General features: G+C 38.6%; 1 protein-coding gene across 1 annotated transcript; it reads left to right on the forward strand.

The window, feature by feature from the left end:
* The first annotated feature begins 10,151 nt into the window (after positions 1-10,151).
* LOC120129545 (protein NOI4-like) lies at positions 10,152-12,439 on the forward strand. Its single transcript, XM_039147011.1, has 3 exons — positions 10,152-10,258; positions 11,945-12,130; positions 12,270-12,439. Exons 1-3 carry the CDS (start codon positions 10,253-10,255, stop codon positions 12,312-12,314), a joined length of 237 nt encoding a protein of 78 aa, XP_039002942.1. The 5' UTR covers positions 10,152-10,252; the 3' UTR covers positions 12,315-12,439.
* Positions 12,440-12,945: the final 506 nt, after the last annotated feature.

The raw sequence follows: 12,945 nt of genomic DNA on the forward strand, positions 1-12,945 counted from the left end.
AAAGCAGTGCCAAAAACAAAGCCAACCGTACTAAAGAGCAAATCGGGGAGGTGAACGGTCGTCGGGAAACGAACGGTCTCGCGAAAAAGGTAAAGAACCCGGAGTTAGTTTCCTAGATCTACGTCGGAGGAGGCGCTTCTAGGGGATATAGGGCTCGGTTTTGGTTTAGGGGCGTTGAGAGGTGCGTTTTGTGTAAGTTTCGAGTTTGTCCGGCCGCCGGTTATGGCGGCCGAAGCGATTTCTGGCGACGGCTGTGGTGGCCAGCATTCGGCTGGGGAGGGAACCGGGAGCCCTCTCTCGTTTGAGAGAGATGAGATTGTTAAGAGAATGAAGAAAATGAAACGAAAATAAGCTTGGTTGTATATATATATAGTAGGGACCATTTTGCAATTAGAAGATATTTAAATTCGCTCCGCCGTCCCCCAAGGTTTGAAGCGCAATTCGTTTCAGTCATTGTATGCAATTTGGCCACTGGATTTTCAATCGACTCAATTCGGTCCCCATTTATATGTTACATTTTTTTGCAATTTGACCCCTGAATTCTTATTTTATTTTATTATTATCATGTTTTTTTTAATTATCATTATCTATTTTTACTTCGTATCGTTTCCATTTTATTACCTTTAAAATAATTTTTTTTTATTTAACTTTTCTTCAATTTTTTTATTTTTTATTTATTTGTTTTTCTATCTAATATTCTTTTGTCTTTTCACTAATAATCTCAATCGATCAAATGTAAGTAATTCGAATCGGATTTCTAAATTTCAATTTAAATTTTAATTTTCGCAATTAAAGACAACCGACAAATTAATTGGTACCGAAAGGGCGGTTCAAGGGTGCTAATCCTTCCTTGACTGTAACCGACTCCCGAACTCGACACGTTTCTGGTACAACGCAGATCAGGTAAGATGGTGTCCGACCCACCTAAATTTGTTTTAAAGTGGTCGGTGGCAACTCCAACCCAATTCATTTCAAGTCGAAGCCCAATTCCGGGGTCCAACCGAAAGACGGTTACGACAGCTTGGAAACTCCGCTGGGGACCGGTAAGTGAGTCAGGCCAGAATTAATTTTCCGTTGTCTTTTTATGCGAAAATTGTAAATTGTAAATTTTAATTTTAATTTATTTATTCGATTCCAATTATTTACCTTTGATTATTTTTCAAATAAATAGTTGTACTTACGTTTGTTCAGTGATTTCAGATTTTTCATCTTTGGCTCTATACCCGAGCTCCAAACCCTTTTAAGTGGGGGTGAAAGCGACGCATTCGTGTGAATTTATTCACCGCATATGCCTAGCAAGTAGCCTTCGGGATTCATATACCTTATGTCTTCGTGTGAATTTATTCACCGTGCGGGCATAAGGGAATGTTTCCTCTCGAGTTTAACTTAGTCCACACAAGCTTGTAATGGGCTTAGGACTAAGGGTCTGACAAGCCCAAGGGGGCACCGGCAAGGAGAACTCGAGTACCGTTTTTTAGAACCTAAACCGGGAGAGTACATGGAATTAGAGCCCACCCCAAAACCTCATTCCAAACCCTAGGCTGTTTTATTTCCTACTTTATTTTCTGTTCAAAGCATGCGAACTAGACAAACATGTGGTTAGGTTTTGTTTGAAATTAGCATGCGAGATAGAGATCATGTCCGGGTAGGAATAATAAGCATGTGGGGTAGATATCATGTGGGGTAGCATTTTTTCATTTTTATTATTGTTTTGATTTACCTCACTAACCCTTTTATTTTTTGTTCTCTTTTATTTTGTGTTCATCGTTTGCATCATTTAAAACGATGTGTTGATCCACCAAAAATATGTTTGTTAAACATGAATAATCTGCATTAATGGACAAATGGGTTATAATACAAAGAGATAAAAAAACTCAGAAGTCCAACCGTGGTCAAAGAATACTAAAAGGCAAAGTTGCAGGGGCAATACGAGGAAAAGGTCACTGACCCGGTCGCTCCTTTCGAAAACTACAAGAACAAGATGGTGAAACACTAGCTGAGTTGGATGCCATTACGGACGAATTCAAGAAGCAAGCTTCGGATAGTTTCTCTCGATGGAGGGCTCCAATGACACTTTCGTTAGAAACAAGCTCGGTAGAAAGTGAAAGTCGGAGATGCAGTCCTTCGAGATCTTTTTTTTTTGGGGCAAGCATCTCATTATCTGCACATTTTAGCCAAAGGAGCCGGAATGGTTCGACAGGATATTCAACTAGTGAAAAAGACGAATCAACTTGTCAGAAGCTGTACAGGATTTGTACCATCAAAGAGAGTTTTTTGTCTCTTCAGACGTAACACTTTTGTCACCAATAAGGGTTATTCAGAATAACAGGCACATTTTTTGGATCAATGCCTCGGACATTTCATGCATCATATATTTAGACATTTTGCATTTCTTATTTTCTTTGCATTTTGTTATTTTCTTTGCATTCACATTAACTAATATAAACATGTCTCATCAAGGGGAACAAATACTGGATACACCGCCTCAAGCATTGGACACACCCCATCCACATAACACTCGTTTGAAGAAGAAGAGGATGGAAGCCAGAATTACACAAATCGAGGAGAATATGGCAAAACTACAAAAAGAACTAGAAGACAAGATAAACCAGAACAGTCGAAATACTCTGGAAACAATCACAAAGAACCAAGAGTCCTTGGTTGATCAGATCGTTGCCAAGTTAGTTGGCCTACAATAGACCAGTGCGCCCGGGGCAGGTTCACCGGAAGGGGTAACTATACAACCTACCCCGCAAGTGGTTATCTCACCTGAAATCCTACCAGAACTTCGAGGGGACTCATCTGTTGCAAAATCAAAGCCCTTGTCCTCTGTATTTAACCCTAGGAACAATCCGGGTTATTACCATGTACCGGATTTGGACGAAGAGGAAAAAGCGAGGAAGATGGAGGAAAAAATCAAACAATTGGAGGACCAAATGAATATAGTCAAATGATACCGTGACTACCATGAAATCGATGCAACGGAATTTAGTCTAGTCCCGGACTTGGTTCTTCCCCCGAAATTTAAGTCCCCGGAGTTCGAGAAGTTTGACGGGAATAGTTGCCCATCCGCTCACATCACCATGTTCTGCCGAAAGATGACAGGATATGGAGGAAACGACCAACTCCTGATCCACTGCTTTCAGGATAGTCTGTCGGGCTCAGCCATTCGGTGGTACAACCAGCTAAGCCGATCAAATATCAAGACCTGGAAGGACCTGGCCAAGTCATTTCTGGAACAATACAAGCATAACAATGACATAAGGCCAGATCGAGTTATGCTACAAAACATGGAAAAGAAGCATAACGAGAGTTTCAGGCAGTACGCACAAAAATGGAGGGACTTGGCTGTGCAAGTTCATCCACCGTTAGATGAAAAGGAAACCCGGAAACTTTTCGTGCAGACTCTGAAGGCTCCATACTTCGGGCATCTGGTGGCGATCACATCAGGAAGCTTTTCAGACTTGGTTATGGCCGGAGAAATGATTGAGTCGGCCATAAAGCAAGGCAAGATTAAGGATGGGGAAGCCAGTAAGAAGCCTCCTATGAGGGAGAGGGATAGAGAGGTTAACAACATCAAACACTCCAGCAAAGGTGTTACAATCTCCAGCCCAAAATCAACTGCGGCTGTACCGTTAGGTACTTCTAAACAAGATTCCAGGAGGGAAAGGGAACATTTCGACCCTATTCCCATGACCTACAAAGAGCTTTACCAGCAACTTCTTGACACCCATGTGGTGTCACCATATCCAGTAGAACCCATAAAGCCTCCATACCCCAAGTGGTATGACGAGAATGCGTATTGTGAATATCACGGCGGAGTCCCAGGGCACACAATTGAGAACTGTTATGCATTTAAGAGGGTCGTACAAAAGATGCGTAACCAGAACTGGATCGACTTCAACAACTTGGGGGCATCCAAGTGAGGAATATCATTTCATCATTTGAGGCATTCTGTTTGACTTTGTTTTTCTTCCATTTTTTCTCAAGTTTTTGTAAGAACATTTTAATCAAATTTATGTTACTTTAAAAGATGTTAAGCAATGGATCATATTTGCAAATTTGTAATTCTTTGCATATCATTTGAATTAAGAAACTCTGTAAACGATTCAAAGTTATGAATCTTTGACGAAGTAACATGATTTAAAAACAAGGACTTTGACCTTATCCAGAATATACCCTCAAACACCATACCCCGCTCTTGGAATTAACCAATATACCCTTTTCCTTTCATAAGATGCGGACAACACGGGGCATCATTTGCATATGACAATTACTATGTTTTTTATTTAAGACTTTCAATGACGATGATGATCTTTACAAATGAAAGAGTCGAGTAGGTGAATCCAGTTTAGGTCAGTTGCTTGAAAATTGAACTCTAAAGATGAAATTCTTTACTTTCAACAAATACCTAGGCTATAACAGGTTCTTCTTGACAATCTTAAGAAATTAAATCCGTAAAAACTGAGCTATTCCGCTAAGGCAATTGGTTATAGAGGAAACTTGAAAGCCCTGGCCTTATGAGTAGATTACGTTCAAACCATGACATTGCTCGAAAACTTGGCAATTCGGTGTTTGCTCCACTGCTTTTGTCAGGCTGAAGACTTTGTGATGAGACGAACCCTTCATTTAAACCTGATAAAAGTGATTATAATACTAAGCTGTCCCTCTAAAGCAATTGGTTGAACGCCCTGACTTTATGGATTTTGCTAGCCAGACAATGGCAAAGTAAATGAAATTTATCTAAAAAAGAAATTTTCGGTAATGTTGGACTAAGGGAGTTAAGGAACACCTGTTATAGTTGACTACACACAAGCACTCAAGAATTTCATTTTTAGACCGATATTTTTTGCACTGCCTTTGTTGGAAGAGCCTACAAAGCTTGAACAAATGAAAGATTTCAGAGGACTGAGATAAAAGGTCTAGTAATTGATCATGCTAGTTGCGTCATTTTGTCCGCACCCAATTAAAGTGCCAAAGCATGTTGCGATATTTAAAAAATGACATTTTTTACCAAAAAAACCTTAGAAAGGAGGCCAACCTAAAGCCGACTCGTCCCTTTGAACATTTGTCAAAGATTTGTAACTCTGAAAGCATTAAAAGAGCTCTTGATTCCTTTGATATTTTTTGAACTCACATTTACAATTTGATTCAATTGCGAACAATACTTTACAACATTTTTATCATTTCTCTCTCCTGAAACAAGAAAAAGGAGAAAAACGTTTTCAAACAGAACAATCTCAGATATGAAATGTCTGTAAAGCCCAAGCTCGAGAAGCAAATGGGGCACGATCGATTCCATAGACCAAATTGGCAGGCAAAGCACGAGACTCCATCCAAGAAATAACACATAATTTATTCATGTTGCATGCATCTTAGACATACTTAGGTGCATCACATTCATCATTTTAGCATACATAATTTTGCAGCTTTCAGAGTCAAGCTTCGACTTCAGGATGAAGGCTACTCGACTTGCAAGCACCTTTAAAGAACGATGGTGTAACTCAGCAGCAAGAAGCTACACCTCAACCGACTTTACATAACTACAGATCTCAGAACCAATTTCAGATGGGTTCGAGAACCAATTTAGATCAAATCTAGTTCGGTTCAAACTCACCATGAGCAACATGTTTTCAGTTAACACTTTCAAGCCAGATTTAAATTCCACGACGGAAGATATCCGGCTGTCAGAATTTATCAGTAGGTTTTCCCAGACCAGCTTAGGGGAACCACCGGAAGAATCATGACCGTTTTCGACCCGTAAAGGGAAGCCATTTTTAAACAAACTATTTGCAGCTTAGCTCAAGGCCAGAAGGGCTACCTGCCACCAAGACCTTCGAGTTCGACTACGCTCAGCTCCAAGGCACATCATTTGCAGAATAGTTTAAGTCGAGAAGGGCTATCTGCCAAAGACCCTTAAGTTCGATTACACTCAGCTTCAAGGGCATAACATTTACAGCATAACTCAAGGCTAGAAGGGTTATCTGTCAACACAAGACCGTCGAGTTCGACTACGCTCAGCTCAACGGCAAATCATTTGCAGCATAACTTAAGTCGAGAAGGGTTATCTGCCAACCAAAGACCTTCGAGTTCGACTATGCTCAGCTCCAAGGCATATCATTTGCAGCACAACTTAAGTCTAGAAGGGTTGTCTGCCAAAAAAAGACCTTTGAGTTCGACTAAGCTCAGCTCAACGGCACATCATTTCCAGTATAGCTTAAGTCGAGAAGGGCTATCTGCCAAAGACCCCCGAGTTCGATTACACTCAGCTTCGAGGGCACATCATTTACAGCATAACTCAAGGCTAGAAGGGTTATCTGTGACCAAAAGACCTTCGAGTTCGACTACGCTTAGCTCCAAGGCACATCATTTGCAGCATAGCTTAAGTCGAGAAGGGCTATCTGCCAAAGACCCCCGAGTTCGATTACACTCAACTTCGAGGTCATATCGTCTACAACATAGCTCAAGGCAAGAAGGGTTATTTGTCAATAAAATTGTCGAGTTCGACTCTATTTAGCTCGATGATACCTCAATCACACTAATGTTCGGCTGCAATCGAGGTTTTCAAAGTCAAGATGAACACCTGGGTTAACCGTGCCTTAGTGACAAAAAACCGCTTTCCGACAGCATAGCTTAAGTCGAGAAAAGCCATCTGTCGGCGAGGACCTTTCGGGTTCGATTTTATTCAGCTCAAGGGTCTATCAATCACATGGTGGAGTCAAGGAACTACTTTACAGTCGAATTTTTAACCAAGGTCTTTAAATCGAGAAGAAGACCGAGGTTGACTACAAACGGACAACGAGAAGCCACGTTCCAATTCAAATTCCAGACCACAGCTTCAATTTCATATCATTTCAAGATGGACTCGACTTCGCGGCGGAGGAGTCATCCGCAACCCAATTCGACAGGGAGTTTTTCTTCAACTCCACTGAACGAAAATTTGTGTCTTTTTATCTTTGTCCTATTTTTCGTTCCACGAAAAAGGACAAAGAGGGGCAGCTGTAGACACTCATTTTCGTCTTTTTTATATATATATACATATATATATATATTGTATAGTTTGAAAACATTTTTTTAAACTATATATAATATATAGTTTTGAAAACATGTTTGAAAACATTTATATATTATATAGTTTTTAAAACATTTTAAAAATAAATATAATATATAGTTTTTAAAGCATTTTTGAAAATATATATTATATAGTTTTTAAAACATTTTGAAAATATATATAGTTTTTAAAGCATTTTTAAAACACATATATATTATATAGTTTTGACATTATTTTGAAAACTTATATGATATATAATTTTAAGAACATTTTTAAAAACTATATAATTTTGAAAACATTTTTTATAATAATATTATTATTATCGTTATTTTTTTTTTTATTTTTTTTATCTTCTATTAATTTTATTTTCATTTTTATTGTCAGGCCCATTTTGAGTCCAATAGAAGTCCAACGAAATTGGGGCCTGAACCAGCCCAGCAGCAGATTAGGGTTTCAGGTTTCATCCTAGCGCCGCATTACAGGGGACCATTAGATCAAGAGATGATCAACGGTTAGGAAGCTAGGGTTTTATCTCACCCTCATATTATCATCAACAGCGCCGCACAAGTCAAGGAAACCAAACGGTCAAACGGCGCACCGACCGGCCGAGAAAACCGGGACTGCACCATCCCGGGATTCCCGGCTACGTGAACAACGTTAGCGCGAAGTACACGGGAACAACCCCGTTATAATCGGAGCAGGCCACCAGTGGGGTGGGTATAAATACCCCACCACGGTGACACCAAAGGGGGGAACGGAGATAACCCCCGAGAACATTGCCAGAACATCGAAAGCCATAGCCACAGTAAACCAAGAACGAACCAAGAGAAACACAATACCCACGACGAACATCACAACACCACAACATCAACACAGCATCAACAGTAAACAAACACACGGCCAACAGAAAACCAGAATACACAACAGTTAGCCAAACGGCAGAACCCAAAACACAGAGCCATCACAAACGATAGTACACCGAGAAAAACCATCAACACACGACCAACATAAAACCAGAGCACAAAACAGTAAACCACACGACAATACCAACACAAAACCCACATAAACAACGAGCCACAAAGAACAAAGCAGTGCCAAAAACAAAGCCAACCGTACTAAAGAGCAAATCGGGGAGGTGAACGGTCGTCGGGAAACAAACGGTCTCGCGAAAAAGGTAAAGAACCCGGAGTTAGTTTCCTAGATCTACGACGGAGGAGGCGCTTCTAGGGGATATAGGGCTCGGTTTTGGTTTAGGGGCGTTGAGAGGTGCGTTTTGTGTAAGTTTCGAGTTTGTCCGGCCGCCGGTTATGGCGGCCGAAGCGATTTATGGCGGCCGAAGCGATTTCCGGCGACGGCTGTGGTGGCCAGCATTCAGCTGGGGAGGGAACCGGGAGCCCTCTCTCATTTGAGAGAGATGAGATTGTTAAGAGAATGAAGAAAATGAAACGAAAATAAACTTGGTTGTATATATATATAGTAGGGACCATTTTGCAATTAGAAGATATTTAAATTCGCTCCTCCGTCCCCCAAGGTTTGAAGCGCAATTCGTTTCAGTCATTGTATGCAATTTGGCCACTGGATTTTCAATCGACTCAATTCGGTCCCCATTTATATGTTACATTTTTTTGCAATTTGACCCCTGAATTCTTATTTTATTTTATTATTATCATGTTTTTTTTAATTATCATTATCTATTTTTACTTCGTATCGTTTCCATTTTATTACCTTTAAAATAATTTTTTTTATTTATTTAACTTTTCTTCAATTTTTTTTATTTTTTATTTATTTGTTTTTCTATCTAATATTCTTTTGTCTTTTCAGTAATAATCTCAATCGATCAAATGTAAGTAATTCGAATCGGATTTCTAAATTTCAATTTAAATTTTAATTTTCGCAATTAAAGACAACCGACAAATTAATTGGTACCGAAAGGGCGGTTCAAGGGTGCTAATCCTTCCTTGACTGTAACCGACTCCCGAACTCGACACGTTTCTGGTACAACGCAGATCAGGTAAGATGGTGTCCGACCCACCTAAATTCGTTTTAAAGTGGTCGGTGGCGACTCCAACCCAATTCATTTCAAGTCGAAGCCCAATTCCGGGGTCCAACCGAAAGACGGTTACGACAATAACGATCAACGATGAAAAAACGTTGGTCAAAGGGCCACATTAGATTTATTTTCTGAGTTAGAGGGTCACATTAAGAGAAAAATAATAAGAGGGTTACATTAATTTTTTAAAAGTACAGGGACTCCTGATGTATTTTTGCCAATAAAAAACCAATACATTTTTTCAAAAAATAAAAATAAATTATTACTCGAATCTTACAACTCCTAATTTCAAAACAGTGCCAGCAGATCACTTGTCCACTTTATCACGACGCCGTTTGCCAGGTCATTTTGCCCGTCGATTGGTCCATTTAAAAATTAATTATAATTAATAGGGTAAACTCGAATGTTAGTCACTAAACTTTAATTTATGAATTAAATTTATCTTAAAACTTTACAAATATTCCATTTTACCACTTAACTTTTGACATTGTTTTTTTTTTTGCATGACATGACACTTTGTTGGATCACATGTTGACTTACATGTCAACATAGTTATGTTCTTGATATATTTTACGATCAATCTAGATATGATCTTGAATTTGAGAGATTTATTATATTTATTTTAAAAATTGAATAATGAGAAGCATTCTTTCGAAAAGAAGAATAACATATCACAAAACTAACCTAATCAGGTGATTGTATGAGGAGATCAAAGTATTAGAATGTTAATTTTTTTTATAGATTTTCATCAAATTTAAATGAATTTCATAGTTAATCCAAGAATAAAAAGATAAGTGAGATTTGTATATTTTAATATTGATCTCGTCACAAATAATAACTAGTATCGATCAGATTTTGACACCATTGACGATTTAACGGTCCAATAACAAAAAACAAAAAATAATACAATGTCGAAGTTTAATGGTAAAATTAAAACGTTTTTAAAATTTGATGACTATTGTTATAGTTTAACCTAATTAATGTTACGAAATTCATACGCTAACCGCTGTTCTTTCAATGCTCCAAATTTTCTCCTCTTTCAGTTCACATTTCTTCTTCCTGCCAACAATATTTAACTTCTACCAATCTTTCTCTCTAAGAAAAACACTCAATTTCTCTCTTTTTATCACAAGTTCTTCTCTCTAGAATTCATGTCGGTATGTAATCTTTACTGATTCATTTAATTTTCTGTTTAAATTCGTTAAAATGAAGGTTTATCTTCGTTGTTTGATTTGATTTCTTTCTTCTTCTTTTTTGTGTGGATTTAAGCTTTTTGTGTTTTCATTCATATCTTTTGGGTTTCTACTCCTTTACGATTCTTAATTTTGATTTTTCTTTTTTGCTGATCAAAGTTTCTTCTTTTGCGCTGGTATTATCTTCATGATTGTAATTTTTACCCTTTTTATTTTGTGAATTGTTTTCTTTGATGAGTTTACTTGAAGATGGGTTTGAGATTTTTGTTTTGTATAACTGATTAGCTACAAAACCATCTGAGCAATTTATTGTATAATAAGTTCATAATATGATTTATGGTTAATAAGTTTTTTTGTTCTAGAGGGATAGTTAATATTGATTCAAATGGGATGCATTGGAAAATGGGTGATTGTTTTGGAATTTTTTTAGAATCTTGTCCTAATTGGAAATTTGGAATTAGGATGGTTTAATTGATGTACTATTATAGTTCCTGGTCATTGAAAAGTTAGGATTGTAATTGTTGTATTGACCCTTTAGCACACCCTCGGCAGGCACAAACGTTCATCGGAAACCGGCATCGGAACACCGCCCAGCACAAGACAAGATAGCTTAATCTGCCTAGACCCCCTCCCTGGCTAAGTAGGATGTATGACAGCGAACTAACACAACAGACTCTAAGTCGGCCTAACCTCACTCTTGACCATACGCCAATCCAATGGTGCCTCGCGGCATTAGGGACGTAGAGTATATAAGAAGACTCCCTCTCTCCATTTGGGAGAAGGGAGCCGAGTCCGAATATTTACTTCAAACACCACCAAACCTTCCCTCCCCTAGTTGTACATCTACAGTGATAAATTTCTTTTGAGAACATTCCGAGAGTCGATATACTGAAGTTCAATATGTGAAGAAAATTAGGTTTTTCTTCGGAGTGTGCAGAGGGCATGTGTTGTTATACTTGTGTAGTATTTGATATTTTAATTTGTAAATGGCTCTTGTTCATATTCTGTAGCAGATGAATCTTTTATATCAATCTCTTCATATTCAATTGATCCACCAATGTTCTGAATCTTCCGAAGAACACTACTGATTTGAGTAGCCAAATTTTAGAAGATCATATTGTTCCTTTCCTTCCATAGAAAATAGATGAAAGTGCTACAAGCAATATGCAAGATACTGCTGATCGAAGCATTGCCGCGTATTTGGTTGGTTGCCCATGATAATTCTTCAGCCCGATGGCGCAATCTTCGTTTTATCTGGCAAAGTTCTATCACCTCACACCATTAGAATACCTTTGAGTAAGAAGACACAATCCCTTTGATTCTTGTTCTAGATTGCAGAAGGGGCAGACCACTTCAATGATTAATCCCCATCGAAGAAGGCGGTCTTTGGTCAGAAGTTTACCAAGGATTGCTAAAATTTGTGCCATGTCATTGTCTGCTCTTGGTCTTAATAGCATTCCAAACTGTAGCAACTAGAGTTCTTTACGGGGTCTATCGCAATGTTTTCATTTTGACAGATGCGACGAATGCTTGAATTTCCATGACTCGATATTGTTTTGATTGCTAGTTTACATCGTTTTAAGTTTGACTTTTTTGGAAGATTCATTTTCTTTATTATGTTTCAAGATAACTTTTCCATTTGCCCAACAGGAGGAGAAGGGTCGCCCGTTGCCAAAATTTGGTGAATGGGACGTCAATGATCCTGCATCAGCGGAGGGATTCACCGTGATCTTTAACAAGGCAAGGGACGAGAAGAAAACGGGCGGCAAACCCGAGTCACCAGAAAAGGCTGATCTTTCTGTTAAGTCCAGAGCGGATCTCAGCGAACCCCGACCTGTAAGTAATCTTTAACAACTTACCTTGCTCATACCATCTCGATACATGCATTAGACGATGTTGATAACCAATTCTTTCGATGTTTCTTCGAGGCATGCATTAGATTTCTCACTCCTGAAGTGCTGTTTTTGTTCTTCAGAAAAAATGGTTTTGCTGCATTCGAGCCCCGGCTGCGGAACGGTAATGGAATCCTGTCTGTATTAGAGCTTCCACAAGTATGTTTATCATTAGAAGCAGAGTTGTTTCTTGTTGTTTACCTTCTCTTTGTTATAAGCTGTAAAGCTTTTTGTATGACATTTTCTTTCTTTAGTAGAGTGATCGGCTATATTTGCTCGACATCTTCGTTTTTATTGAAGTATTCGTGTTCGAACACTCGTATCCGGCACTTGGATATTGCAATATGACCTTCTAGGATCCGTTCAATTACATGAAAAACTCGTAAAATAATCGCACCGGACACTCACATTCGAGTAATTCAAGAGCAAAATGCAGAAAACATGAATGAGAACTCGAACTTTGTTGATGGATCTAATTGCCACTAGTCAATTTTTTCGAGAGAAAAATGCGAAAAACATAAATAAGAATTGATCACCGGTCAGCAGATAGGAACGGGTGTAAGTGGAATTGGCATCGGCTCTTTCAGTCTCGACTGGTCTACCATTGCATACGCAGCTGGATAATGTTTTTCATGTTTTTATTCCCATCTCTTACTAATCGAATGCATTCCGATCTTAAATGATTTCCCTTGCTTTCTTCACATACTTTCGATACCGGGGTCGGATTTACAGCATTACTAGAATCCTGAATCCAAAAGC

This window comes from Hibiscus syriacus, unplaced genomic scaffold, assembly GCF_006381635.1.
Source record: "Hibiscus syriacus cultivar Baekdansim isolate YM2019G1 unplaced genomic scaffold, ASM638163v2 tig00110503_pilon, whole genome shotgun sequence".
Lineage (NCBI taxonomy): Eukaryota > Viridiplantae > Streptophyta > Magnoliopsida > Malvales > Malvaceae > Hibiscus > Hibiscus syriacus.